Source organism: Agelaius phoeniceus, chromosome 12 (assembly GCF_051311805.1).
Source record: "Agelaius phoeniceus isolate bAgePho1 chromosome 12, bAgePho1.hap1, whole genome shotgun sequence".
Classification (NCBI taxonomy): domain Eukaryota; kingdom Metazoa; phylum Chordata; class Aves; order Passeriformes; family Icteridae; genus Agelaius; species Agelaius phoeniceus.
Window position 1 is genome coordinate 19908578 of NC_135276.1, and position 24125 is coordinate 19932702.

At 52.3% G+C, this 24125-nt stretch overlaps 2 protein-coding genes across 2 annotated transcripts; both read right to left on the bottom strand.

The window, feature by feature from the left end:
- Window positions 1-742: 742 nt before the first annotated feature.
- LOC129125508 (dual specificity protein phosphatase 22-A-like) lies at window positions 743-17614 on the bottom strand. Its single transcript, XM_054640982.2, has 7 exons — window positions 17594-17614; window positions 16233-16266; window positions 15288-15370; window positions 11545-11594; window positions 8310-8384; window positions 6866-7037; window positions 743-1320 (listed from the first exon to the last, which is right to left on the bottom strand). The coding sequence occupies exons 1-7, from the start codon at window positions 17612-17614 to the stop codon at window positions 1129-1131; spliced, it is 627 nt and encodes a 208-aa protein (XP_054496957.2). The 3' UTR covers window positions 743-1128.
- Window positions 17615-18679: 1065 nt separating this feature from the next.
- On the bottom strand, window positions 18680-23967 carry COX4I1 (cytochrome c oxidase subunit 4I1). Its single transcript, XM_054640979.2, has 5 exons — window positions 23883-23967; window positions 23088-23167; window positions 21538-21702; window positions 19788-19919; window positions 18680-18945 (listed from the first exon to the last, which is right to left on the bottom strand). Exons 2-5 carry the CDS (start codon window positions 23164-23166, stop codon window positions 18809-18811), a joined length of 513 nt encoding a protein of 170 aa, XP_054496954.1. The 5' UTR covers window position 23167; window positions 23883-23967; the 3' UTR covers window positions 18680-18808.
- Between the last annotated feature and the right edge of the window lie 158 nt (window positions 23968-24125).

A 24125-nucleotide genomic window follows, 5' to 3' on the forward strand; every position in this document is an offset into this window, starting at 1 on the left:
ACCCACTCTGGCTCCAGGGATGGAGGCAGTGGGACAGGCACTGCTGGATTTCCCCCCTCCTTGGGGCTGGGATAAGGAAAATCCCAGATAAAACCTAAATTTGGGGTTTCCTTTCCCCTTATCCCTGGAGTTGGGATAAGGAAAATCTCAGATAAAACCTAAATTTGGATTTACCTTTCCCCTTACCCATGGGACTTGAATAAGGAAAATCCCAGATAAAACCTAAATTTGGATTTACCTTTCCCCTTACCCCTGGGACTTGCATAAGGAAAATCCCAGATAAAAAGTAAATTTGGATTTACCTTTACCCTTATCCCTGGGTTTTGGGGCAAGGAAAATGCCAGATAAAACCTAAATTTGGGTCTACCTTTCCCCTTACCCCTGGGGTTGGGATAAGGAAAGCCCCAGACCCCAGAGCCTGAGACCCCTGTGCCTTTGATCTAACCCTTGGGAAAAAAAAAAAAAAAACCAATTACCAACCTTTTATGAAGAATTACAAGCCACGAAAGTTTAAGTAGAATGATAGTGAATTTATCATGGGGTGAAAAATAGATTTTTGGGGTTTTTAGAATGGGGGTTCAGGAGGTAAGATGGAGGAACCTGGGTGTGTCCTGTCCTTATTCTTCTTCTTCTTGGCCTCCATCTTCTGCTCTGATGTTGGCACTTTTGGATTCATTTGGAGTAGAAGCTCAGTGTCTAACACAGGTGATGGGTATTGGGAAGTAATTGTAAATATTGTACATGTAGTTTTTAGTATAAAAAGGTAACACCAGGGGCAGGCAGAGTGCCTTGGACTGTCCTGCTGAGGGGACCATGGCTGGACAGGAGAATTTTATAGATAAGGAGCAATGAACAACCTTGAGAATGAGAACTGAAGGGCTCTGGCTCCTTCTTCAACCGCCAGGCTGGGAAAAGAGACTTTGTGACCCATCTCGGGGTCACTGTGAGCAGCAGAGGTTCCAAGAGCTGGCAGCTCTGTGGCTCCTGTCCCCCTGCTCCAGCCTGGAGCCCAGGCTGCTGCTGGCATCTTTGTGCCCTACACACCAATCCCTGCAGGTGCTTGGCAAAGGGAAAACTGAATTTTCCAAGCCCCAGGGCCAATTCCTGCCCGGGAACAGCCTGGCTGCTTTATCTGCTCATCCACCTGCTGCCACCAGCGGTGTCACCTGCGCGGCACGGAGGGGACAAGGTGGGAGCCGGGCAAGGGAGCCGGGAGCAATCCCTGCCCCCGGGCTGCTGCTGCTGGCCCAGCAGACGCTGCAGCTCCTCCTGGTCCTGGAAGGGGTTCCTGCCGTATTCCCGGCGGATCCAGGCGCGGTACTGCCGGCAAAAGAGGCAGGAGAGGCTCTCAGGGGGAGCTGAAAAGCTCAGAAACCCCAGAGAGAGATGGAGCAGGGCAGCTCCGGGGGAAAGCAGCGAGCAGAGCAATTCCTGCAGCATCCCCAGCACAGCCAGCGTGCAGGAGGGTCCCACCCCACAGGATGAAGGGATGAAGAAGGAATGATGGGACCAAGAGCACCCACAGCGTGCAGGAGGGTCCCATCCCACAGGAGCTCACACTCAGCACCCCATAGATGCAGTGGATGCCCCATCCCAGCACAGCCAGCGTGCAGGAGGGTCCCACCCCACAGGATGAAGGGATGAAGAAGGAATGAAGGGACCAAGAGCCGCAGCAGGATGATGGGGAGGGTTAGAAAAGGAGGTCAGTGTGCATGGATGTCCCCACAGATGCAGTGGATCCCCACATCCCCAGGCACACCCAGCATGCAGGAGGGTCCCACCCCACAGGATGAAGAAGGAATGAAGGGACCAAGAGCAGCAGCAGGATGATGGGGAGGGTTAGAAAAGGAGGTCAAAAAGGTGGATGGATGTCCCCACAGATGCAGTGGATGCCCCATCCCAGCACTCCCCACATCCTCAGGCACACCCAGCATGCAGGAGGGTCCCATCCCACAGGAGCTCACACTCAGGCTGGAGGGATGAAGAAGGAAGAAAAGAAGGGATCAAGAGCAGCAGCAGGATCACAGAATCACAGAATTTCTAGGTTGGAAGAGACCTTCAAGATCATCGAGTCCAACCCATGTTCTAACACCTCAGCTAGATCATGGCACCAAGGGCCACATCCAGTCTTTTTTTAAACACATCAAGGGATGGTGACTCCCTGGGTAGATGATTCCAGTAATGGGTATCATCATCCCAGGATGATGGGTAGGATTAGAAAAGGAAGCCAGTGTGGATGGATGTCCCCAGAGATGCAGTGGAACCCCCATCCCAGCACTCCCCACATCCCCAGCCCAGAGCTGGCAGCACCCTCAGCTTCCCACACTGCCTGCAGCTGGGACAGCAGCTTTATTTATTCCTCCTTGCCAAGAAGCTGCTGCTGCTGCTCCTAATGTGCCTGAATTCCTGTAAGGAAAGATTCCCAAGGCTTTTTTTTTTTTTTTTCCCCCCACAAGCAGTTGGTCCTTGCAAGGTGGGGCAGGTTTGATGTCACAGCACCTCGGGAGGTTGTGGGGACCTTCTCACCTCACTTGTCACAGACATCTTTTCATGGAAAATCCTTTCCTTAGGGTTTTTTCCTCCTGGGAAGCTGAGAGGCCTCAGGAACAGAGTGTCAGGGCAATGGTTATCTGCTGCTGTGGAATGCAACAGGTGCATCTGGGATTGGGCTCATGTGGTTGTTTCTAATTAATGGTCAATCACAGCCCAGCTGGCTTGGACACAGGGCCTGAGCCACAAACCTTTGTTATCATTCTTTCTGATTCTATTCTTAGCTTAGCCAGCCTTCTGATGAAACATTTTCTTCTATTCTTTTAGTATAGTTTTAATATCATGTATATCAAAAAATAATAAATCAGCCTTGTGAAACATGGAGTCAGATCCTCATCTCTTCCCTCATCCTCGGACCCCCGTGAACACGGTCACCCCCCTCCTCCTCCTCCTCCTCCTCCTCCTCCTCCTCCTCCTCCTCAGCCCATCTGGGGTAAGAAGGCAGCCTGGCCACGCGTGCCAGCGCCACAGGGGACAGCTCTGTCCCCAGAGTGCCCATCTGTGCCCTCTCTGGCTTCCTTTTCTGAGCCTCCCCATCATCCTGCTGCTGCTCTTGCTCCCTCCCTTCCTTCTTCATCCCTGCAGCCTGGAGAAGCCCCATTTGCCAGCTTGAAACCACAGCAGTGAGGCTGGAGCACCTTCCCCATTCCCTCCTCCCATCTGAGCCCCCTCAGGTGAAGGAAACTGAGGCACCACAGCCCCAGGAGGTCCCCAGAAGGTCCAGGATGTTCCTCACGGGTTTAAACCAGCAAGGACTGAGGTTTCCCACCCACCAGGGCCATTCCAGGGCTGACATCACACACGAGTGGGAGTTTCAAGGAAAAGGCAGCTCTTGCTAAATCCCACGGACAGGAAAACACATCCCAGCACCTCCACCCTGGGCTGCTTCAGGGAAAGGGCTGCAAAGCCACTGGCAAAGCTGGGAGGGGATGGGAAAAGCAGCTTGGGAGGGAAAAGGAGGAAATTGTGGTGCCCAGGGTGGATTTGGGGAGCAGGAGGAATGGCTGGGGTGGAGGGAGGGACAGCAAAACCCAGCCCAGCGTGTGTGGGAAGGGCTGGGGAGAGCTGCCCTGCCAGGGGAAGCCCTGCAGGGAATCTCCAGCACCCAGGGTGGTTTGTAATCCCCAGGAGCATCTGCCAGCCTCCTCCAGGGACGTTTCTGGAGCTGGTGACAACGGGGCAGGGCCACATCCCCCCGTGTGACAGCACCGGGGAAGGGAACTTGGCCTTGGGGACAGTGTCACAGGAACTTGGCCTTGGGGACAGTGTCACAGGCTGTCCCTGCTCCCTCCTGCCAGGACAGGAATCCCCTCCAGGGGCTCATGAGGAGCACAGGGACCCCCTGTTTGCCACAGGGACCCCCTGTTTGCCATGGGAACCCCTCCAAGGGCTCAGGGGGACAACAGGGACCCCCTGTTTGTCACGGGAATCGCCACAGGGGCTCAAGGGGACAACAGGGACCCCCTGTTTGCCATGGGAACCCCCCCAGGACCCCCTGTTTGCCATGGGAATCCCCCAAGGGCTCAGGGGGACAACAGGGACCCCCTGTTTGCCATGGGAATCGCCACAGGGGCTCAAGTGGAGCACAGGGACCCCCTGTTTGCCACAGGGACCCCCTGTTTGCCATGGGAACCCCCCCAGCTCCCCCTGTTTGCTATGGGAATCCCCCCAGGTCCCCCTGTTTGCATGGGAACCCCCCCAGGACCCCCTGTTTGCATGGGAACCCTCCCAGGTCCCCCTGTTTGCCATGGGAATCCCCCCAGGTCCCCCTGTTTGTCATGGGAACCCCCCAGGACCCCCTGTTTGCCACAGGGACCCCCTGTTTGCATGGGAACCCCCCCAGGTCCCCCTGTTTGCCATGGGAACCCCCCAGGACCCCCTGTTTGCCATGGGAACCCCCCAGGACCCCCTGTTTGCATGGGAACCCCCCCAGGACCCCCTGTTTTTCCCTTGCTCGGTGGCTGCAGTGCACGGGGGGCTCTGTCCCCAGGGCTGGCCCCGGGTTTAGGGGTGACAGGAGCTGTGACACCCTTTGCACACATCATTTCCAGGGCTCCCCTTCCCTTGCAGGGCGTCTGTGTCCCATGGGAAGTTTGGGAAGGGTGAAGGGGCAGAGTCCAGAGTGGGAGGCTGGAGGCAGCCAGGGGGGAGCTGTGCTTTTAAAAGCCTTTCCCTTTGCTTTTTAAGGGTTTTCCCTTTGCTTTTTAAGGTCTTTGCTTTTTAAGGTCTTTGCTTTTTAAGGGTTTTCCCTTTGCTTTTTAAGGTCTTTCCCTTTGCTTTTTAAGGTCTTTCCCTTTGCTTTTTAAGGTTTTTTCCTTTGCTTTTTAAGGTCTTTCCCTTTGCTTTTTAAGTTTTTTTCCTTTGCTTTTTAAGGTTTTTCCCTTTGCTTTTTAAGGTCTTTCCCTTTGCTTTTTAAGTTTTTTTCCTTTGCTTTTTAAGGTTTTTCCCTTTGCTTTTTAAGGTCTTTTATTTTAAGGTTTTTCCCTTTGCTTTTTAAGGTCTTTGCTTTTTAAGGTTTTTCCCTTTGCTTTATAAAGTTTTTCCCTTTGCTTTTTAAGGTCTTTGCTTTTTAAGTTTTTTTTTTTTTTTTCTTTTTAAGGTCTTTGTTTTTTAAAGTTTTTTTTCCTTTGCTTTTTAAGGTTTTTCCCTTTGCTTTTTAAGGTTTTTTTCTTTTTAAGGTTTTTCCCTTTGCTTTTTAAAGTTTTTCCCTTTGCTTTTTAAGGTATTTGCTTTTTAAGGTCTTTCCCTTTGCTTTTTAAGGTCTTTCCCTTTGCTTTTTAACATCTTTTCTTTTTAAGGTTTTTCCCCTTTGCTTTTTAAGGTCTTTCCCTTTGCTTTTTAAGGTTTTTTCTTCTTAAGGTTTTTTTCTTTGCTTTTTAAGGTCTTTCCCTTTGCTTTCGGAGGCTTTCCAGTTCAAACGTGCAGCTCCGACCCCTGCACTGAGTGCTCTCCCTGGAATGCAGCTGGGCTCTGCTCCATCCTCCCTTCCCTGCTGGGAACCAGCCAGCCTCAGCTCCTGCTCTCCCAAAACCTCGTTTTGGGGAGGAAATCGGAGATTTCTGCCCTCCTGCCTGCCACCTGCCCCTGAGAGCGGGGCCCTTGGTGCCCAGACATCCCAAAGCTCCTCACAAGAGCCTTCCTCCCTCTCCACTCCCCCTCTCCCTGCTGCATTCCCAGCTCCTTCCTGAGGTCCCCAAGGACAAACTGCTCTCCCATCCTTCCTGCTGCATCCCAACTCCAGAAAATGAGTTCGGGGTTTTTAAGAGCTTTTTAGAGTGCACTCACACAGTATCAAGGGCCTTATTTTTTAAAATTTCTTTTTGGTTTTGCACGCAAACCCCCAAATCCTCAGGTGATAAACAACATTCCCAAATCCAGCTGGGGCAAACAGCTGCATGCAAAGGAGCCATGCCTGGTTGCAAACACTTCCAAAAGCATCCAAAAGGGCCTTTGGTGCACCCAAAGCACCCCAAGTTTGGGGTTTTCAAGTTTGGGGTTTACCCCTCCAAAGTGTACCCAAGGGATTTTAAGTTTGGGGTTTTAAGTTTGGGGTTTTTAGGAGCTTTTTTAAGTGCACTCACACAATACCAAGGCAATTATTTTAAATTTCTTTTTGGTTTTGCATGCAAACCCCCAAATCCTCAGGTGATAACATTCCCAAATCCAGCTGGGGCAAACAGCTGCATGCAGAGGAGCCATGTCTGGTTGCAAACACTTCCAAAAGCACCCAAAGGGGCCTTTGGTGCACCCAAAGCACCCCAAGTTTGGGGTTTTCAAGTTTGGGGTTTACCCCTCCAAAATGGACCCAAGGGTTCTTAAGTTTGGGATTTTTAGGAGCTTTTTTAAGTGCACTCACACAATACCAAGGCAATTATTTTAAATTTCTTTTTGGTTTTGCGCGCAAACCCCCAAATCCTCAGGTGATAAACGACATTCCCAAATCCAGCTGGGGCAAACAGCTGCATGCAGAGGAGCCATGCCTGGTTGCAGACCCCTCCAAAAGCACCCAAAGGGGCCTTTGGTGCACCCAAAGCACCCCAAGTTTGGGGTTTTCAAGTTTGGGGTTTACCCCTCCAAAATGTACCCAAGGGTTTTCAAGTTTGGGGTTTTCAAGTTTGGGGTTTTTAAGAGCTTTTTAAAGTGCACTCACACAATACCAAGGCAATTATTTTAAATTTCTTTTTGGTTTTGCACACAAACCCCCAAATCCTCAGGCGATAAACGACATTCCCAAATCCAGCTGGGGCAAACAGCTGCATGCAGAGGAGCCATGCCTGGTTGCAAAGCCCTCCAGAAGCACCCCCGGGGGCCTCACCTCGTGCAGCAGGGTGCTCTCGTACTCCTGCAGCTGCTGCTGGAAGCCAGGGTTGGGGCTGGCGTAGGAGCGGACGGCCCTGGTGGCAGCCAGGCAGCTCTGCCAGCCCAGCTCCGTCACTGTCATCAGGTATGCCACCAGCAGGGTGCTGCTGCGGGACACCCCGGCCAGGCTGGGCCAGGAGGAGCCAGTCAGGGCTGGGATCCTGCAGGAACCAGCCCTGGGATGCGGGTGCCTGGCTGGGCTGTGAGCAGCGTGAGCTGCAGGGGACAGGGAGCTCCCCTCTCACACTCTCACTGCTGCTGTCACCTCCCTGTCCCTTCCTCAAGCCACATCTTGGGTGCTCAGGTGGTCACTGATGTTCAACACCAAGGACACTTTTAGGAGCCCGTGCCTGATGCCTCAGGTTTTGGCTGTTCTATTTTTCACATTCTGTGCTGCTTTAGTGTGCGGGTCTGAGATTCGGATTAGATGAGGGAGTGTCTGGCATGGTGAGCAGGCTAAAAATACTGAGCCTCCCATTCCTGCAAGGAGATGTCAATCCAAGGATCCTCCAGCAAATGGAGCATCACCATCTGGGAGGGGTTTCCAAAGTGGTGCCTCAGGTTTTGGCTTTTCTGTTTTTCCACATTCTGTGCTGCTTTAGTGTGTGGGTCTGGGTTCACATCAGGGGATGCTGAGCTCTGGGCACAGAGCAGGGAGACAAAACAATTCCTGCTCCAGCTGGGCACCAAGGACAAATGATCCAAATCTCAGCCCAAGAGCACAAACCCCATGGGCTGGAGAGAGAAAAACAAGGATGGGACTGCAGGGGCTAAAGCTGGAATGGGACAATGAACTGCAAGATGCAAATGGAGCAGAACTGATCCCAGGGAGAGACCCCGGGAGCGCTTGGGCATTTTGGGACCATTTTGGTCCATCTTGGGTTCATTTTGGGACCATTTTGGTTCACCTTGGGTTCATTTTGGTTCATCCCAGGTTCATTTTGGGATCATTTTGGTTCATCCTGGGTTCATTTTGGGACCATTTTGGTTCATCTTGGGTTCATTTTGGGACCATTTTGGTCCATCTTGGGTTCATCTTGGGACCATTTTGGTTCATGTTGGGTTCATTTTGGGACCATTTTGGTTCATCTTGGGCACATTTTGGGACCATTTTGTTTCATCTTGGGCACATTTTGGGACCATTTTGGTTCATCCTGGGTTCATTTTGGGACCATTTTGGTTCATCCTGGGTTCATTTTGGGACCATTTTGGTTCATCTTTGGTGCAGCCCTGCTGGGCTCTTGTGCTGCCCAAGGTGCATCCATTGAGGAGATCCTTTTAATAAATCCCTGCTTTATTCTGTGACTCTGCCCAGCCTCTGCTCCAGCTCAGCCTTCCCAGGGCTCCATCCCCAGCTCCCAGAGGATGGCTGGGCTCTGAGGGGTCCCAGCAGCTCTCACCAGTGCACCAGGCAGCCTCCCCCTGCGAGCCGGCACTCGTGGATGAACTGGATGCACTCCTTGAAGTGCTGCAGCCTGCAGGGGGAGAGGCAGAGGTGAGGAGGGAGGGAAGGGCTGCCTATCCCTGCAGGGCACCCTGCAAACACCAGCACTGTCACCCCCAAGGGTTTTCCACCACCCCAGGGCCACCAGCGTGGGGTGGGAGCAGAGATCCTTCCTCTGCCAGGCGAAAGTGATGCCTCAGGTTTGAGCTTTTATATCTTTCACTTTCTGTGCTGCTTTAGTGGGTGGGTCTGAGCTTCATACATGGGGATGGTGAGCTCTCTGCACAAAGTTATTATTAAGCTAAAAATTAGTTATTAAGTTAAAAAATAGTTATTAATTAAGTATTAAGTTATTAAGTTAAAAATTAGTTATTCAGTTAAAAAATGGTTATTAAGTATTAAGTTATCAAGTTAAAAATTAGTTATTAAGTTAAAAATTAGTTATTCAGTTAAAAAATAGTTATTAAGTATTAAGTTAAAAATTAGTTGTTAAGTTAAAAAATGGTTATTAAGTATTAAGTTATCAAGTTAAAAATTAGTTATTAAGTTTAAAAATAGTGATTAAGTTAAAAATTACTCATAAAATAGTTATTAAGTTAAAAATAAAAATAATTTAGGTATCATTTCTTAATTGAACAGTTTATCCCTAAAAAAAATCTTATAAAAAAAGAGATACAACTCCGTTTTTTAACTTATTAAAGCACTATGAAACACACAATCTGTGAAATATCTGTAATATAAATAAAATAACCTGTAGTATAAATAATATAAATAAAATAATCTGTAATACAAACAAAAACCAATAAACAGCTAAACCCAAACAAAAAAATACCTCACACATTTAATCCCAACCTTAACCAAAAAAAAAAAACCCAAAAAAAACCCAAAAAATCCACAGAGAAGAGGGTCCCTTTGGCAGCCCCTGTGCTGCGGCGCCGGACTTCCTCTGCTGCGCGTGATGGGGTGGGAGGGAGCCCTCGCTGCCTTCCTGATTTCTCAGAAGCCAAAGCTTGACCTCCTGCAGTCATTCCCACTGCCAAGGGAGCTGCTTTCCCTCTGGGAACTCTCCAGGAGCTCCTCCATCCCTGCTGGCCCATGGAGGAGGGGGTTTGTTCTTCACCCTGCCCTGGGGCGCTGTCTGAGGAGCCAGAATGAATTAATGCAGGAATTGCAGGGGGTTCTGCTCCCCAGGAGCAGCAGGAGAGGTGAGGGAGTGTCTGGCATGGTGAGCAGGCTAAAAATACTGAGCCTCCCATTCCTGCAAGGAGATGTCAACCCAAGGATCCTCCAGCAAATGGAGCATCACCATCTGGGAGGGTTTTCCAAAGTGATGCCTCAGGTTTTGGCTTTTATGATTTTCAGGTTCTGTGCTGCTTCAGTGTGTGGGTCTGGGTTCACATCAGGGGATGCTGAGCTCTGTGCACAGAGCAGGGACACAAAACAATTCCTGATCCAGCTGGGCACCAAGGACAAATGATCCAAATCTCAGCCCAGGAGCACAAACCCCGTGGGCTGGAGAGAGAAAAACAAGGATGGGACTGCAGGGGCTAAAGCTGGGATGGGACAATGAACTGCAAGATGCAAATGGAGCAGAACTGATCCAAGGGAGAGACCCCGGGAGCGCTCGGGCATTTTGGGACCATTTGGGTTCATCTTGGGTTCATTTTGGGACCATTTTGGTTCATCCTGGGTTCATTTTGGGACCATTTGGGTTCATTATGGGACCATTTTGGTCCATTTTGGGTTCATTTTGGGACCATTTTTGTCCATCCTGGGTTCATTTTGGGACCATTTTGGTTCATCTTTGGTGCAGCCCTGCTGGGCTCTTGTGCTGCCCAAGGTGCATCCATTGAGGAGATGCTTTTAATAAATCCCTGCTTTATTCTGTGACTGCCCAGCCTCTGCTCTAGCTCAGCCTTCCCAAGGCATCAAAATCTCATCCCATGGGATTTCCCTGCTTGTCCTGCTGATGTTCACAGAGCACACAACATCCCCCAGGGCCTGCAGGTGCTGCCCACTGAGCTCCAAACTCTCCAGATCCCAGTGCTCCCCTCAGCCCCTCAGCAGGACCAGCAGGAATCTTCTCTGCTTGCAAGCACACGATGCTCACGCCTCCAGCCTCCATCCCAACATCCCAAAGGAATTTGGCTCCCCCATCCATCCTCACCCACTCCACGGGTGTTTTTCCCACAGGGAAAGCTCTGCCTGTGCTTTTCCAAGTGTGGGATCAGGCAGTGGAATTAGTGCTGAGCTCCCGAATCACAAGCAGGACACAAAGTTCACCAGGATTGTGAAATCCAAGGCTTAAACTGACAAGCAGAAAATAGTTTCTTGAATAACTCTTCCTTCCTGCAGGCAGCCTTATCTTCTTTTTTTGGGGTTTTTTTTTTTCCCTTTTTTATTTTTTTTTTCCCTTTCGTAGACACGCCACGAGCGCAAAGAAATGAGCGAAGGGGGGAAAAAATAACAACCAAAAAATCCCAGTTCTTGCTGAGGCAGGGTTTTCTTGTAAAGCTTCTCTTTCCGCTCAGCCAGAGCATGAGCAAGCAGGATTCCACCCCCAGGCACGGCTGCTGCCAAGGATGCTGGAAAAAACAGCACCTCCACAGGCAGGGGCTTGGAAATTAAGTTTTGATGCTTTTTAGGGTTTGATTGGAGGGAAAAAATCCCCTGGATTTGCCAATTTGCTGGTGCAAATTGATGATTTATTGGTGCAAATTGATGATTTATTGGTGCTCGTCACCCAAAGCAGCAGCATCCCACAAAATCCTGGGAATTCCTCCCAGCTCCTCTCAGCAGCTTCATCTCCAAAACAGCATTCCAAGAGTTATGAGTGTGGGTCATTGCTTTATATGGCAAAAATAATTCATATTTTAATAAATTTCTCTTTAAAAAGAAATGCCTTGAGGACTGACACAAATCATCTTTCTAACACTCCAGTTTTCAGTCCTGCCCAGTGGAATAACTCTGAAACTTGACAAAAAAATCACATTTCCTGACTGCAAACACATATTAAAAATAGATTTTAAGCCCTAAAATGTTATTTACCACATAAAAATGAACCCCAGCTTCTGGGAAGCTCAGGGGTTACGTGAAATTTCACAGCATGGATGGACTGAACCTTCATCCTGCACAACCTGAGCTTTTATTGACCAACTGCTGACAGGAAAAAAGGATGGGAAATCACTTACAGGTTTTGACTGGATGAATCCGAGGCTGAGATACACAGATAGGTCATGTCCTGCAACACAGAATAAAACAGTCACTAAATACCTCCAAGAACCACAAAATCCTCCATTCCTCTCTCTTTTTTTCCTTCCTCAGTTGACCTTGAGGGGAGAAGAAAGCTGAAAACCACCAAAGCAGTGGGGTTTGCTCCACTGCAATGGATGAGTGCATCCATCCCTCCCCACTGATTTCCCCTCAATCCCACAGGACAGGCCAAGCTGTGGGGACAACTCAAACATTCAGGAGCCCCCCAAAACAGAGCCAGGGAGCCCCAGACCCCACCAGGAAGACGTGCACTGACAAAGCCACTGTCATCAATGAGTTATTTCCTCCCTGTCCTTTTAATACCCCATAAATCATCTGCTGCCTGCTGGCCTAGGTCAGATTACTTTCCTCTCCTTAAAACATCGCTTCCTCGATCCTCCCTGCTCAGAGCTAAATTTAGATCCTTTTTATCTGGGGGTTGGGGTTGTTTTCTTTTTTTAAATCCTTTCTTAGCAAAATATGGGGGAAATCCTGCAGCCAGAGCGCCAGGGATTGCCCCATCTCCATCAGGTTCAGGCAGCCCAAGCCCCTGGACCACCCTCCAGCCCGGGAGGCTGAAAAATTGGATTATTTAAGGAAGGAAGGGGCAGAGCAGGATGGGCACTGGGATAATTCTGTGCTGGGGTGACCCACAGGCTTTCCACACATCACCTCACCCCCAGTTCCACGCCTGGTGCATCCCAACGTGTCCCCAGGCTGGCAAGAGGCACCAAATCCACCCTGGAGAAGCCAAAAGGTCTTTGGCCCACCCCAAAGCTCAACCCAGGATGAACCCCAGGGCTGCTCACAGGGCCGGGTGTTCCTGTCCTGGGGCTGGGTGTCCCTGTCCCTATCCCGGGGCTGGGTGTCCCTGTCCCGGGTGTTCCTGTCCCAGGTGTCCCTGACCCTATCCCGGGTGTCCCTGTCCCCATCCCTGTCCCGGGTGTCCCCATCCCTGCCCCGGGTGTCCCCATCCCTATCCCGCGTGTCCCTGTCCCTGTCCCAGGTGTCCCTGTCCCACCATGGCAGCGGCGCTGGGGTTTGCGGTCACCGCTGGGGCCGTGATTGACACATTGCAAAACCCCCCGGGCCTTCCGCTTCCCCTCCGCGGGCCCTGCTCCCTGGTGTAAGGGCTGTGTGCACTCTGCTCCATGGTGTAAGGGCTGGGTGCTTTCTGCTCCCTGGAGTAAGGGCTGTGTGTGCCCTGCTCCATGGTGTAAGGGCTGGGTGCTCTGCTCCCTGGTGTAAGGGCTGTGTGCGCTCTGCTCCCTGGTGTAAGGGCTGTGTGCTCTCTGCTCCCTGGTGTAAGGGCTGTGTGCGCTCTGCTCCCTGGTGTAAGGGCTGTGTGCGCTCTGCTCCCTGGTGTAAGGGCTGTGTGTGCTCTGCTCCCTGGTGTAAGGGCTGTGTGCGCCCTGCTCCATGGTGTAAGGGCTGTGTGTGCCCTGCTCCCTGGTGTAAGGGCTGTGTGCTCTGCTCCCTGGTGTAAGGGCTGTGTGCGCTCTGCTCCCTGGTGTAAGGGCTGTGTGCTCTCTGCTCCCTGGTGTAAGGGCTGTGTGCGCTCTGCTCCCTGGTGTAAGGGCTGTGTGCTCTGCTCCCTGGTGTAAGGGCTGTGTGCTCTCTGCTCCCTGGTGTAAGGGCTGTGTGCGCTCTGCTCCCTGGTGTAAGGGCTGTGTGCGCTCTGCTCCCTGGTGTAAGGGCTGTGTGTGCCCTGCTCCCTGGTGTAAGGGCTGTGTGCGCCCTGCTCCATGGTGTAAGGGCTGTGTGCTCTGCTCCCTGGTGTAAGGGCTGTGTGTGCCCTGCTCCCTGGTGTAAGGGCTGTGTGCACTCTGCTCCCTGGTGTAAGGGCTGTGTGCTCTGCTCCGCTCCCTGGTGTAAGGGCTGTGTGCTCTGCTCCGCTCCCTGGTGTAAGGGCTGTATGCTCTGCTCTGCTCCCTGGTGTAAGGGCTGTGTGCGCTCTGCTCCCTGGTGTAAGGGCTGTGTGCTCTGCTCTGCTCCCTGGTGTAAGGGCTGTATGCTCTGCTCTGTTCCCTGGTGTAAGGGCTGTATGCTCTGCTCTGCTCCCTGGTGTAAGGGCTGTGTGCTCTGCTCCCTGGTGTAAGGGTTGTGTGCTTTCTGTGTGCTCTCTGCTCCCTGGTGTAAGGGCTGTGTGTGCTCTGCTCCATGGTGTAAGGGCTGTGTGCTCTCTGCTCCCTGGTGTAAGGGCTGTGTGCGCTCTGCTCCATGGTGTAAGGGCTGTGTGCTCTCTGCTCCCTGGTGTAAGGGCTGTGTGCTCTCTGCTCCCTGGTGTAAGGGCTGTGTGTGCTCTGCTCCCTGGTGTAAGGGCTGTGTGCTCTGCTCTGCTCCCTGGTGTAAGGGCTGTGTGCTCTGCTCTGCTCCCTGGTGTAAGGGCTGTGTGCTCTCTGCTCCCTGGTGTAAGGGCTGTGTGTGCTCTGCTCCCTGGTGTAAGGGCTGTGTGCTCTGCTCTGCTCCCTGGTGTAAGGGCTGTATGCTCTGCTCTGCTCCCTGGTGTAAGGGTTGTCTGCTCTGCTCCCTGGTGTAAGGGCTGTGTGCGCTCTGCTCCCTGGTGTAAGGGCTGTGTGCTCTCTGCTCCCTGGTGTAAGGGCTGTGTGTTCTCTGCTCCATGGTGTAAGGGCTGTGTGCTCTGCTCTGCTCCCTGGTGTAAGGGCTGTGTGCTCTGCTCTGCTCCCTGGTGTAAGGGCTGTGTGTTCTCTGCTCCATGGTGTAAGCGCCCCTCCCCGCCGGGGCTCCGTTCGCGGGGCGCCGCCGCCCTCTCGTGGGGACCCCCCGGCAGCGCCGGGCACCCTCCGGGCACGGCCCCGCAGCGCTACGGGTCCCAACTGCCCCCCAAAATCCACCCAAACACCCCGGTGTCCCCCAAAATCCACCCAAACACCCCGCAGCCCCCCAAAATCCACCCAAGCACCCCGCAGCCCCCCAAAACCCACCCTAGCACCCCGCTGCCCCTTCCCCAAATCCATCACTGAGCCCCTTTGGGCAGCATTGCCTGGTGCAACTCAGTGTAAATCGGTGTAAAATGGTGTAAATCGGTGTGAATCGGTGTAAATCGGTGTGAATCGGTGTGAACCAGTGTGAATCGGTGTAAATCAATATCAATTGGTGTAAATCGGTGCAAATCAGTATAAATTGGTGTAAATCTCTGTAAATCGGTGTAAATCAGTGTAAATTGGTGTAAATCACTGTAAATCGTTGCAAACCAGTATAAATTTGTGTAAATCAGTGTAAATCATTGCAAACCCAGCATTGGTTCTCCCCAGGCCAGAAGGCCCAGGGTGTCCCTTCCTTGGCTGTCCCTTCCCAGGGTGTCCTTCCCCTGGGTGTCCCTTCCCTGGCTGTCCCTTCCCTGGCTGTCCCTCCCCTGGCTGTCCCTTCCCTGAGTGTCCCTTCCCTGGCTGTCCCTTCCCTGGCTGTCCCTCCCCTGGCTGTCCCTTCCCTGAGTGTCCCTTCCCTGGCTGTCCCTTCCCTGAGTGTCCCTTCCCAGGGTGTCCCTTCCCAGGGTGTCCCTTCCCTGGCTGTCCCTTCCTTGGCTGTCCCTTCCCAGGGTGTCCTTCCCTGAGTGTCCCTCCCCTGGGTGTCCCTTCCCTGGCTGTCCCCTCCCTGGCTGTCCCTTCCCAGCTCCTGCTGCTGTCCCGGCTGTCCCCAGCCCTCCCAGCCAGGCGCTCACCTCCAGCACGGGCTTGGCGCCGCTGTGCACGGACAGGATGTGGGTCACCCCCTTGCTCAGCAGCTTCTCGTGGTCCTCAGAGTCTGGAAACGGGAGCCACGTGGGAATTTCCTGCCCTGCTGGGACCCCCCCCAGCCCCTGACCCCCATTCCAGCCCTGCCTCTCGTCCCACACGGTGCAGGGAGGAGGTTGGACGCCCCCATCCAGGCCAAATCCCCCTGGGATGCACTGGGTGCTCAGCAGGTTCCTAAAGCCGTCCCTAAAGTCAGGAATTACCCTGAGAACTCAGACAAGGCTGCTGTGTCCTTGCTGTTGGGGAGGTTTCCAGATATGCCATGAATTTCCTGGGGTTCCAGCATGGCTGGTGAGCACAGCTGGTGCACACATCTTTTATGGAAAATCCTATCCTTTAGGATTTTTCCTCCTGAGAAGCTGAGAGGCCTCAGGAACAAAATGTAAACATTTATTATCTGCTGCTGTGGAATGCAATAGGTACATCTGGGATTAGTCCATGTTAGATATTTCTAATTAATGGCCAATCACAGTCAGCTGGCTCAGACACAGAGCCCGAGCCACAAACTTTTGTTGTTCATTCTTTCTTATTCTATTCTTAGCCAGCTTTCTGATGAAACATTTTCTTCTATTCTTTTAGTATAGTTTCAATGTAATAGATATCATAAAATAATAAATCAAGCCTTCTGAAACATGGAGTGAGATCCTCATCTCTTCCCTCACCCTCAGACCCCTGTGAACACGGTCACACACAGCTCCCAGGGACATCCCTCTGCTGGGCTGGACTGGGATCACTGGAAATTGGGGATTTGGGGCAGCTCTGGAAGACGCTGAGATTCCCAGCACATGGAGTTGCCAAGGAGAGGAATCCTCCAGCCCTGCCAGCTGCCCGAGGACCCCACAGCACCAGGGAGGGGCAGGGAATTCACTCACCACGAATATTCCCCAGGTAGAGGCCGGTGACAATCTGGGAGGTGACAAAAAGGAGAGAGAATTCAGATGGCACCAGGAACAAAGTACATCTGATGTGGTGGGAATGAGCTCCAGCAGGACCAGGACACCTGGCACCAAACTCCCCAGGCCATGCCAAGCCAAGCACCCAAATCCATGGATCATATCCATAAACAACCAGGAGAGGCTGAGCCCAAACCCCTCAGGAGAGCAGAGCTCAGGAACAACCCAGCACAGGAATGGGAGGAGTTTGGATGTGATCCTCTGGAGTTCCAAAGGTTGCATCTGCCAGCTGGGGATGGACGGATGCTATTTACAGCAGGATTTCTATTTATTGCAGTTAAGAGATGTCAAGGCTTCAAATTTGGTCTCCAACTCGCTGCTGCAGGACTATGAAGGGGAAAAGGGACAGCTGAGGGTGCTTAAGGGGTGTGAGAACCTGCCAGAGCATTTCCAGAGGCACAGAAAGACAGAGCTGATTATCAGCTGGACTTGCTGGTGCCCATCTGGCAGAAGAGCCCTGGTTTGAGGAGTTTTAGGGTTTTCAGCAGCACTGGGTCACATCCAGCTGAACCCCAGCCCATCCCTGGGTGCAAACACCTGGATTCAGCACAGCTCAAAGTGTGAAGGGGAATGCAGAGCCCTGCATGTCATGGGAGTCCAAAATTGGATCCTACAAAAGGCTCTGCACCAATCCAGCCCTTGGCAACAACAGCCTGGGCTCCCCAAAAGGGTTTGGTGGCACCGTAAAAGGCACTTTGGGGGCTGTAAAAGGCACTTTGCCTGTCAGGCTGAGTTCACAGGGGTGAATCCCCGGTGTTAAACCACATCAGAGCCATGCAGAGGGAGTTTGCACTGATCTGACCTCTCTGTTGTTGTCCCAGAGTCTAATTTTAAACTGAAAGATTCACATTCCAAGTGGTTATTTAAGGACAGCAACAGAAATTGATCCCCTCCTCCAGCCCTGGAGGAAAAAGCAGCACTGAAACCACATTTCCCCCATTGCTGGGGCACACCCCGAGGGTGGGAAGGGGGGAATTTCCCTGCAGGGACCCCTGTCATCCCTGAGGATGAAAATGCCAAGGTTTTAGCACCCCAGGGATGAGCATTTAATGCCAGCTGTCACTTTTCTGACACCTGCAGACACTGAGCTCTTCACCCCGGATATAAACCTTGGATTTAAATCCCTGTTTGTTTTCTTAATTCTCTTGAAGTGCTTGGAATTCCAGAGGGCTGTGGGAAAGGGGAAGGTGCAGAGAGCTGTATTTAGGGACCTGGGAAGTGCATCCATGGGCTGCAGAAGCAGAGAATGTCCTGGCCACCATCCCACTGTTCCCCTGTACCTTGCTCATTCCAGTCCCCATGGGTTTTCTCTCCCCAGGATCAGGATTTGGGTGGTTTCTCAGTCTCCAAGGCTACCTGCAAAAAAACACCCCGAATTCCCAGGGAGGATGGTGAGGTGTGACCCCCTCCCAGAGCAGGAGGAAGGGAACCACACCAGGAAGGGAGCGAGCAGAGCCCTGGCAAACTCAGCTCACCTGAGGCTGCTCCAGCGGGTCCTGCTGCTGCTCTGGAGGGAAGGGAGCAGAGAGTGGCTGGGGCCAGGCAGGGGAGGATGAAATAAGGAGCTGGGATCATGGCAAGGCTCAGGTTTCTCTCCTGGCCTCCCTGGGGTTCCACAGCTTTTTGGGAAGGACAGACCCAGGAGGAACAAGTGCCTTATCCCAGCAGCACTGAAACTCCAGTATTTGCTCCGAAATAAATCAATTTTCCAGGCACAAAACCCTGGCAGCTCCGTGTCCCTCACCCAGGGAAAAGCAGAATTCCAGCCATCACCAGCCTGGGATTGTCAGCCTCATCCTTCTCAGCATCCCAGAGATAAATTTATCACTTAAGGGATTTTTCAGCTGTAGGAATGGGAACTCACTGCTTCATTCCCACCAGGTTACCTCACCTTAAAAACCTTCCCAAATTTCTGAGTGGAAGGGAAAGAGGGGCCAGCAACAGCTCAGCACAGCTCCTAAACCACAACATCAATTTCCTGATGGTTTCCTGTCCCATCAGGAAAAGAGCAAACTTAAGTCCAAGCTTGGTTTAGGTTTCAGAGGGGCAGGGATCAGAGGGACCAAAGATCTTGGGAATATAAACCATGGATGCCCATGTGTGGGCACACAAGGAGCTCCATCATAATTCAGAAAATTCCTTCATGGATCAGCTCTGCTCTGAGTGAATTTCCCAGAGACACTGGGAAAAACAGGGATTAAGAGCTGTTAAAAACCTGCAGGTCTAGGAGACACCAGCTCAGCTAAGAGAGAAATTTGGCAGCAGCTTTCTTAGCCCTGAAAACATTAAGCCAGGCAGGAAATCTTGTTCAGGAACCCAATGTGCCACCCCAAGAAACCCATCCAGAGACCATCAAGAGGCAGCTGTCAAGTTAACCAGACATTTATTAGCATTTCTGGAGGTGGAGAGGGTGTTCCAGTACAACAAGCAACGAGGTCACACACGGGTGATGGAATCATTTCATATTCAAGCAGAGCAGGTTCCACTGAGTTGCTTTATTTCTTCCATTCGTTCTTGTCAAAATCCCACTGGGCTGTGATGCCCTGCACGGGGTTAACCCTCATGTCCAACATCCTCTTGGTCTGAGCTGACAGCCACTCGTCAGAGAAGGTGTGAGGGACAGGGCCGTACACTGCAGGATAGAGGGAATTATGGAATTATGGAATTGTGGAGTTATGGAGTTATGGAATTATGGAATTATGGAGTTATGTCCTCATGCCATGTCAGCACGTTGGGAATTTTGGGCTAAGTTTTGCTAATAAAAGGGGTTTTTTTTTTCCACTGGAGCAGGTTGCCCAGAGAAGCTGTGGCTGCCCCAGTCCTGGAAGTGTCCAAGGCCAGGTTGGATGGGGTTTGGAGAAACCTGAGACAGTGGGAAGTGTCCCTGGCCATGGATGGAGGTGAAATGGGATCATCTTCAGGATCCCTGCCAACCCAAACCTGTGATTCTATGATCTGTTCAAACCTCCACTCCCTGCATGCAGCATCTGCAGCATCCAGCTCAAACCACACTCCCACATGGATTCTCCAGTGGTTTCCTCCCTCACCAAGATAACAGCTTGCTGCTCTCCTATTTTTGGGAGCCTCAAGGCAGGGAGCAGCTCCTTTAACTGCTGCTCTGCCTCCTGGCAGCTGGAGGCTCCCTGGAGGCTCAATCCTTAGCTGGGAAGGCAGCCAAACGTGGCAGAAACCCAAATGTTCACTACCCAAGGCAGCAAAAGAGGAGAAGCTCTGGGATCAGGAATCTCACCACTCATTCCCTTCCATTTCCTGTCCTCCCAGATTTCTCTGAGTCAGCTTCCTGATTATTTCTGCTACATCCCCACAAGAGGTAGCTCCAGGATGGAGTTTTCAGGGACTAACAGACAGCTCCTGCTGCAAGTCCCTGTTCTGGCTGTTCCACAAACCATCCTGGCCCCACAGAATTCCCATCAGGCATCTCCTGATCCTACCCTCCATGGAAGAGTCACTTACTGAAGTGCTTCTGCCAGATGAGGATGATTCCAGTGAGACCAAGGAAGAACAGAACTCCCCCCAGGACGGTTTTCCACTCGTTTGTCCCTTTATTCATCTCTGCGTAGGTCTCGTTGAATTTTATCCGATACACTGGGGAAAAAAAAGCATCAAATCCTCTCTTTTAACTTTTCCTGGGGTTTGAAGGTGAGCAGAACTCTGCAGAGGGAGGTAAACGAAGCCTGAGGATGTTAAATCAGGTTTGGCACACACCAAAGCCAATCACTTCTTTCACCCCCACATCAATTTTAGTCTCCATTTTACAGATTATCCTGAAGTTGGGCACAAGTTACAGCGTAGACCTGAAAGAAGGAAAACTGGGAGTTCTCCTTCCTCCCCTCCAATTCCCAGTGTGGTTATTGACCCCAAAGCTCCCCAGCACCAATAATTCCAACAGGAATGTTTCAAGCTCAGCTGCCACTGAAATCCACAGGAATTTAAAATCCAAAGCAACAGAAAATTTGGAGCAATTCCTCAAAGTTTTAAACCTTTCCCAGATCAGGTTCTCCCTTCACACCACGAGAGCAGTTAGAAAAGATGAAGGAATTTTATTTGCAAGTCAAAACACCCAGGGGGAGCCTTCATTAGCTGGAATTTGGTTCATGCCAAGGTCAGTGGTTATTAACATTCAAATCCATGTTTGTGTTTGGGGCTCACTTCACCCAGCTGGACTAACAATGGCATGGTGTTGTACTGAAGAGATTTTTTTCCTGGCTGGTTGAAAGCAGATGGGAATCAAGAAATAAATTATTATTATTATTATTATTATTATTATTATTATTATTATTATTATTATTATTATTATTATTATTATTGAAATAAATTATTGTTGTTGTTGTTGTTGTTGTGGGGTTTTTTGTGTTTGTTTGTTTGTTTGTTTCTGGAAGAGGAAGGAAGGGCTGAATGTGACCTCAGATTTGGAACAGAAGCCACAGCAGGGGCATTGCACATTCTGTAACAGCACCAAAGATCTTGGGAATAAAAACCATGAAGCATACAAGGAGCTCCATCATAATTTAGAAAATTCCTTCATGGATCAGCTCTGCTCACAGACACAGGGAAAAACAAGGATTAAGAGCTGTTCCAAGCATGGCATGGAACAAAAAGCTGTCAAAAGACTTGAGAAGGGCCTGGAGTGCCAGGACAAGGGGAATGGCTTTGAGCTGAGTGTGTTTAGGTGGGATTTTGGGAAGGAATTCCTCCCTGTGAGGGTGGGCAGGCCCTGGCACAGATGCCCAGAGATCCCTGGATCCCTGGCAGTGCCCAAGGCCAGGCTGGACAGGGCTTGGAGCATAAGAATAGAATATATTAATAATAGAATAGTAATATTCATAATACATAGAATAACATATTTCTATTCAAAATTCTGTTCAGATTTTGGTTAAAAAGTGGTCAAGGTAAAATGAAAGAATCATCATCTGCAAGTTTGATACTATCACCAGGATCCCCCTGTCTTTTCCCTCCAAGCTGCTTTCCCAGCAGTAACTCCATTCCCCAGTCTGTAGTGGCACATGGAGTTACTCCTTTCTGTAAGCATTTTGGCATTTTCCTTTCCTGAACTCCAGGAGATCCCCACTGGCCCATTTCTTCAGCTTCTCTGGTGCTGGAAGGAGCTGATCCTCAAGCTCCCTCCCCACCCAACCCACGGCATGCTCAGAGATGGGAGCTGTGCCGTGGCTGCCTGGAGGTCCCTCAGAGCCCCCACACCTACATTCCACCTTCTCCTCGGCAGACAGGGCGCTCCAGGACGCCTTCTCCTTCTCCTTGAGCGCGCGCTGCTGCGCTGACAGGTCCCGCACAAAGGCCACCTCGGGCAGGGGCACGTCCCGGCGGTCCACGTACACGGGAAGGGTGTAATCCTCTGCCTTGACCACGCCTGCAGGGACAGGGACACGCACGGGGACACGGGGACACACATGGGGACACACATAGGTAATGGGTGACACACACGGGGACACACACAGGGACACGCATGGGGACACACACAGGGACATGGGTGACACACATGGGGACACACACGGGTCATGGGGGACACACACGGGGACAGACACGGGGACACACGTGGGTCATGGGTGACACACACAGGGACACCCACAGGGACACACATGGGTGACACACACAGGGACATGGGTGACACACACAGGGACACACACAGGGACACACATGGGTGGCACACACAGGGACATGGGGGACACATACAGGGACACACATGGGTGGCACACACAGGGACATACACAGGGACATGGGGGACACACACAGGGACACAGGGACATGGGGGACACACATAGGGACATGGGAACACCCATGGGGACATAAGGACACACACAGGGGGACACAGGGACACACACGGGGACACACATGGGTAACACACACAGGGACACACAGAGACATGGGGACACAGGGAAACACAGGGGGACACACACAGGGACATGGTTGACACACAGGGACACACACACACAGGAACACAGGGACACACACGAGGACACCCAGGGGGACACAGGGACATAGGGACACGCATGGAGACACACACACACGGGGACACAGGGACACACACAGGGTCATTGGTCACAAGCAGCTCTGACTGGTCCCAGGCCACAGCCCAGCAGTGCACAAGTGCAGCAGAGCAGGGAGGAGGTACAAGGGCTCAGGAACAATGCTGAACCTGAGAACTTTTATGTTCTACCAGCACAAACATGGAATTACAGGAGGGGCTGGGATGGACTGGGAAGGGTCCTAAAGCCCATCCCACTGCAGGCCCTGCCATGGGCAGGGACAGCTCCCACTGTCCCAGGACTCCAAGCCTGGCCTTGGGCACTGCCAGGGATCCTGGGGGAGCTGAGGGAAGGAAAGGAGGTTCAGGGGGGCCCTCCTGGCTCTGCACAGCTCCTGCCAGGGGACAGGGACAGGAGCAGAGGGAACGGCCTCAGGCTGGGCCAGGGCAGGCTCAGGTCGGACATCAGCAGGAATTTCCCCATGGAAAGGGGGGTCAGGGATTGGAGCTGCCCAGGGAGGGTTGCAGTGCCCATCCCTGGAGGTGTCCCAGCAATTCCTGAGGTGGCGCTCGGTGCTCTGGGCTGGGGACAAGGTGGGGATGGGGCACAGCTGGGACTCAGTGACCTTGCAGCTTTCTCCCACCTGGATGATGCCATGATTGTCACTCCTGCCACCTCCCCAGGCTCCCTCCACCCCCACCCTCCCCTCACCCAGGGTAGATTTCTGTGCTCCCCCCCTTAGGTTGTGCTTTATTCCCCCCTGACCCACCGTGTCCATGTGCCCTGAGGCACAGGGAGGTGGAGATGGATCTCCTCCCGACCAGGCTGAACACTCTGGAAGCCAACATCCTGCAGGGGCAGGCAGCAACAGTCAGTGCCCAAGGTGACATAGAACATTTCCCACGAGTTTATATATATATATATATAAATATTTATAGTCTAAAGATTTCCTGCTCCTTCTCCAGAGGGCAGCATACCACTCCATGCTGGAGAGGAGATTTAGTGGGATATTCTCCCACTAAACCGATCTGGATGAGCCTTTCTCTCCCTGTTTTTAACCCGAGCCTCCTGCACTGGAAGCAAAGGACATTGCCATATTTAAACCGCCCTTCTAGGACGCTGTCATTCCAAACTAAACCATTCCTGGCGCCTCAAGCACATCCCAGAGCCACTGCAGAGACCCCTGCGCAGGGAGCATCCCAGGGAAGGGCGGGATCCCCACAAGGGATTCGCACCCACACGGGATTCCGGATCCTCCGCTGACCCCAGCCCAGCCCAAAGCCGCCCAAGCTCCCACCCGGAGCCGCTGTCTGCCCTGACCTTGCCCTCCCTGCCTGTCACCTCTCTCCCGCCCGACACGTAGCGACACCGGAGTCAGAACCCCTCACGGACCCGGCGGGAGGGGCCGCAGCGCTGCCCCCTCACAGCCCTCCCCGCAACCCCCAACCCGCGCTGCCCCGCCAGCCCGGCCGTGGATAGGGATGGCGGGGAGAGCTCCGTTCTCGCTCCCAGCCCGCTCCCCGCCCGTCCCCGCGCTCCGCCCGGCCCGGCCCGGCCCCACGACCTGGCGACCGTCCTCTACGGCTGGCGGGACCGGAAGGAGCCGCGGCCGGAAGCGCGGGGCACGCCGGGAGCGCGGGGCAGCGAGCGGGCCGGGCCGGAGCGGCCCCGCGCGAGGGCTGATGGGATGCGGGCGGACCGCCGCTGGAGGTTTATCCCGGATTCCCAAAATCCCGGGGGGGGATGTCTGAGGGTGGGTGTGAAACACGCCAATCACTTGTTTTTAAATTTTTAAAAGTTTAATAGT

Coding starts and splice junctions, on each gene's coding strand:
- LOC129125508 (XM_054640982.2), bottom strand. CDS start 17,614: ATGGGGACTGGAATGAGCAAG. Junction 16,267..17,593: donor TGGGGACTGGAATGAGCAAG/GTACAGGGGAAC, acceptor GTCACCTCCCAG/ATTGTCACCGGCCTCTACCT. Junction 15,371..16,232: donor CTACCTGGGGAATATTCGTG/GTGAGTGAATTC, acceptor TCCCGTTTCCAG/ACTCTGAGGACCACGAGAAG.
- COX4I1 (XM_054640979.2), bottom strand. CDS start 23,166: ATGTTGGCTTCCAGAGTGTTCAGCCTGGTCGGGAGGAGATCCATCTCC. Junction 21,703..23,087: donor CCTCAGGGCACATGGACACG/GTGGGTCAGGGG, acceptor CTGTCCCTGCAG/GCGTGGTCAAGGCAGAGGAT. Junction 18,946..19,787: donor CATCTGGCAGAAGCACTTCA/GTAAGTGACTCT, acceptor TCTATCCTGCAG/TGTACGGCCCTGTCCCTCAC.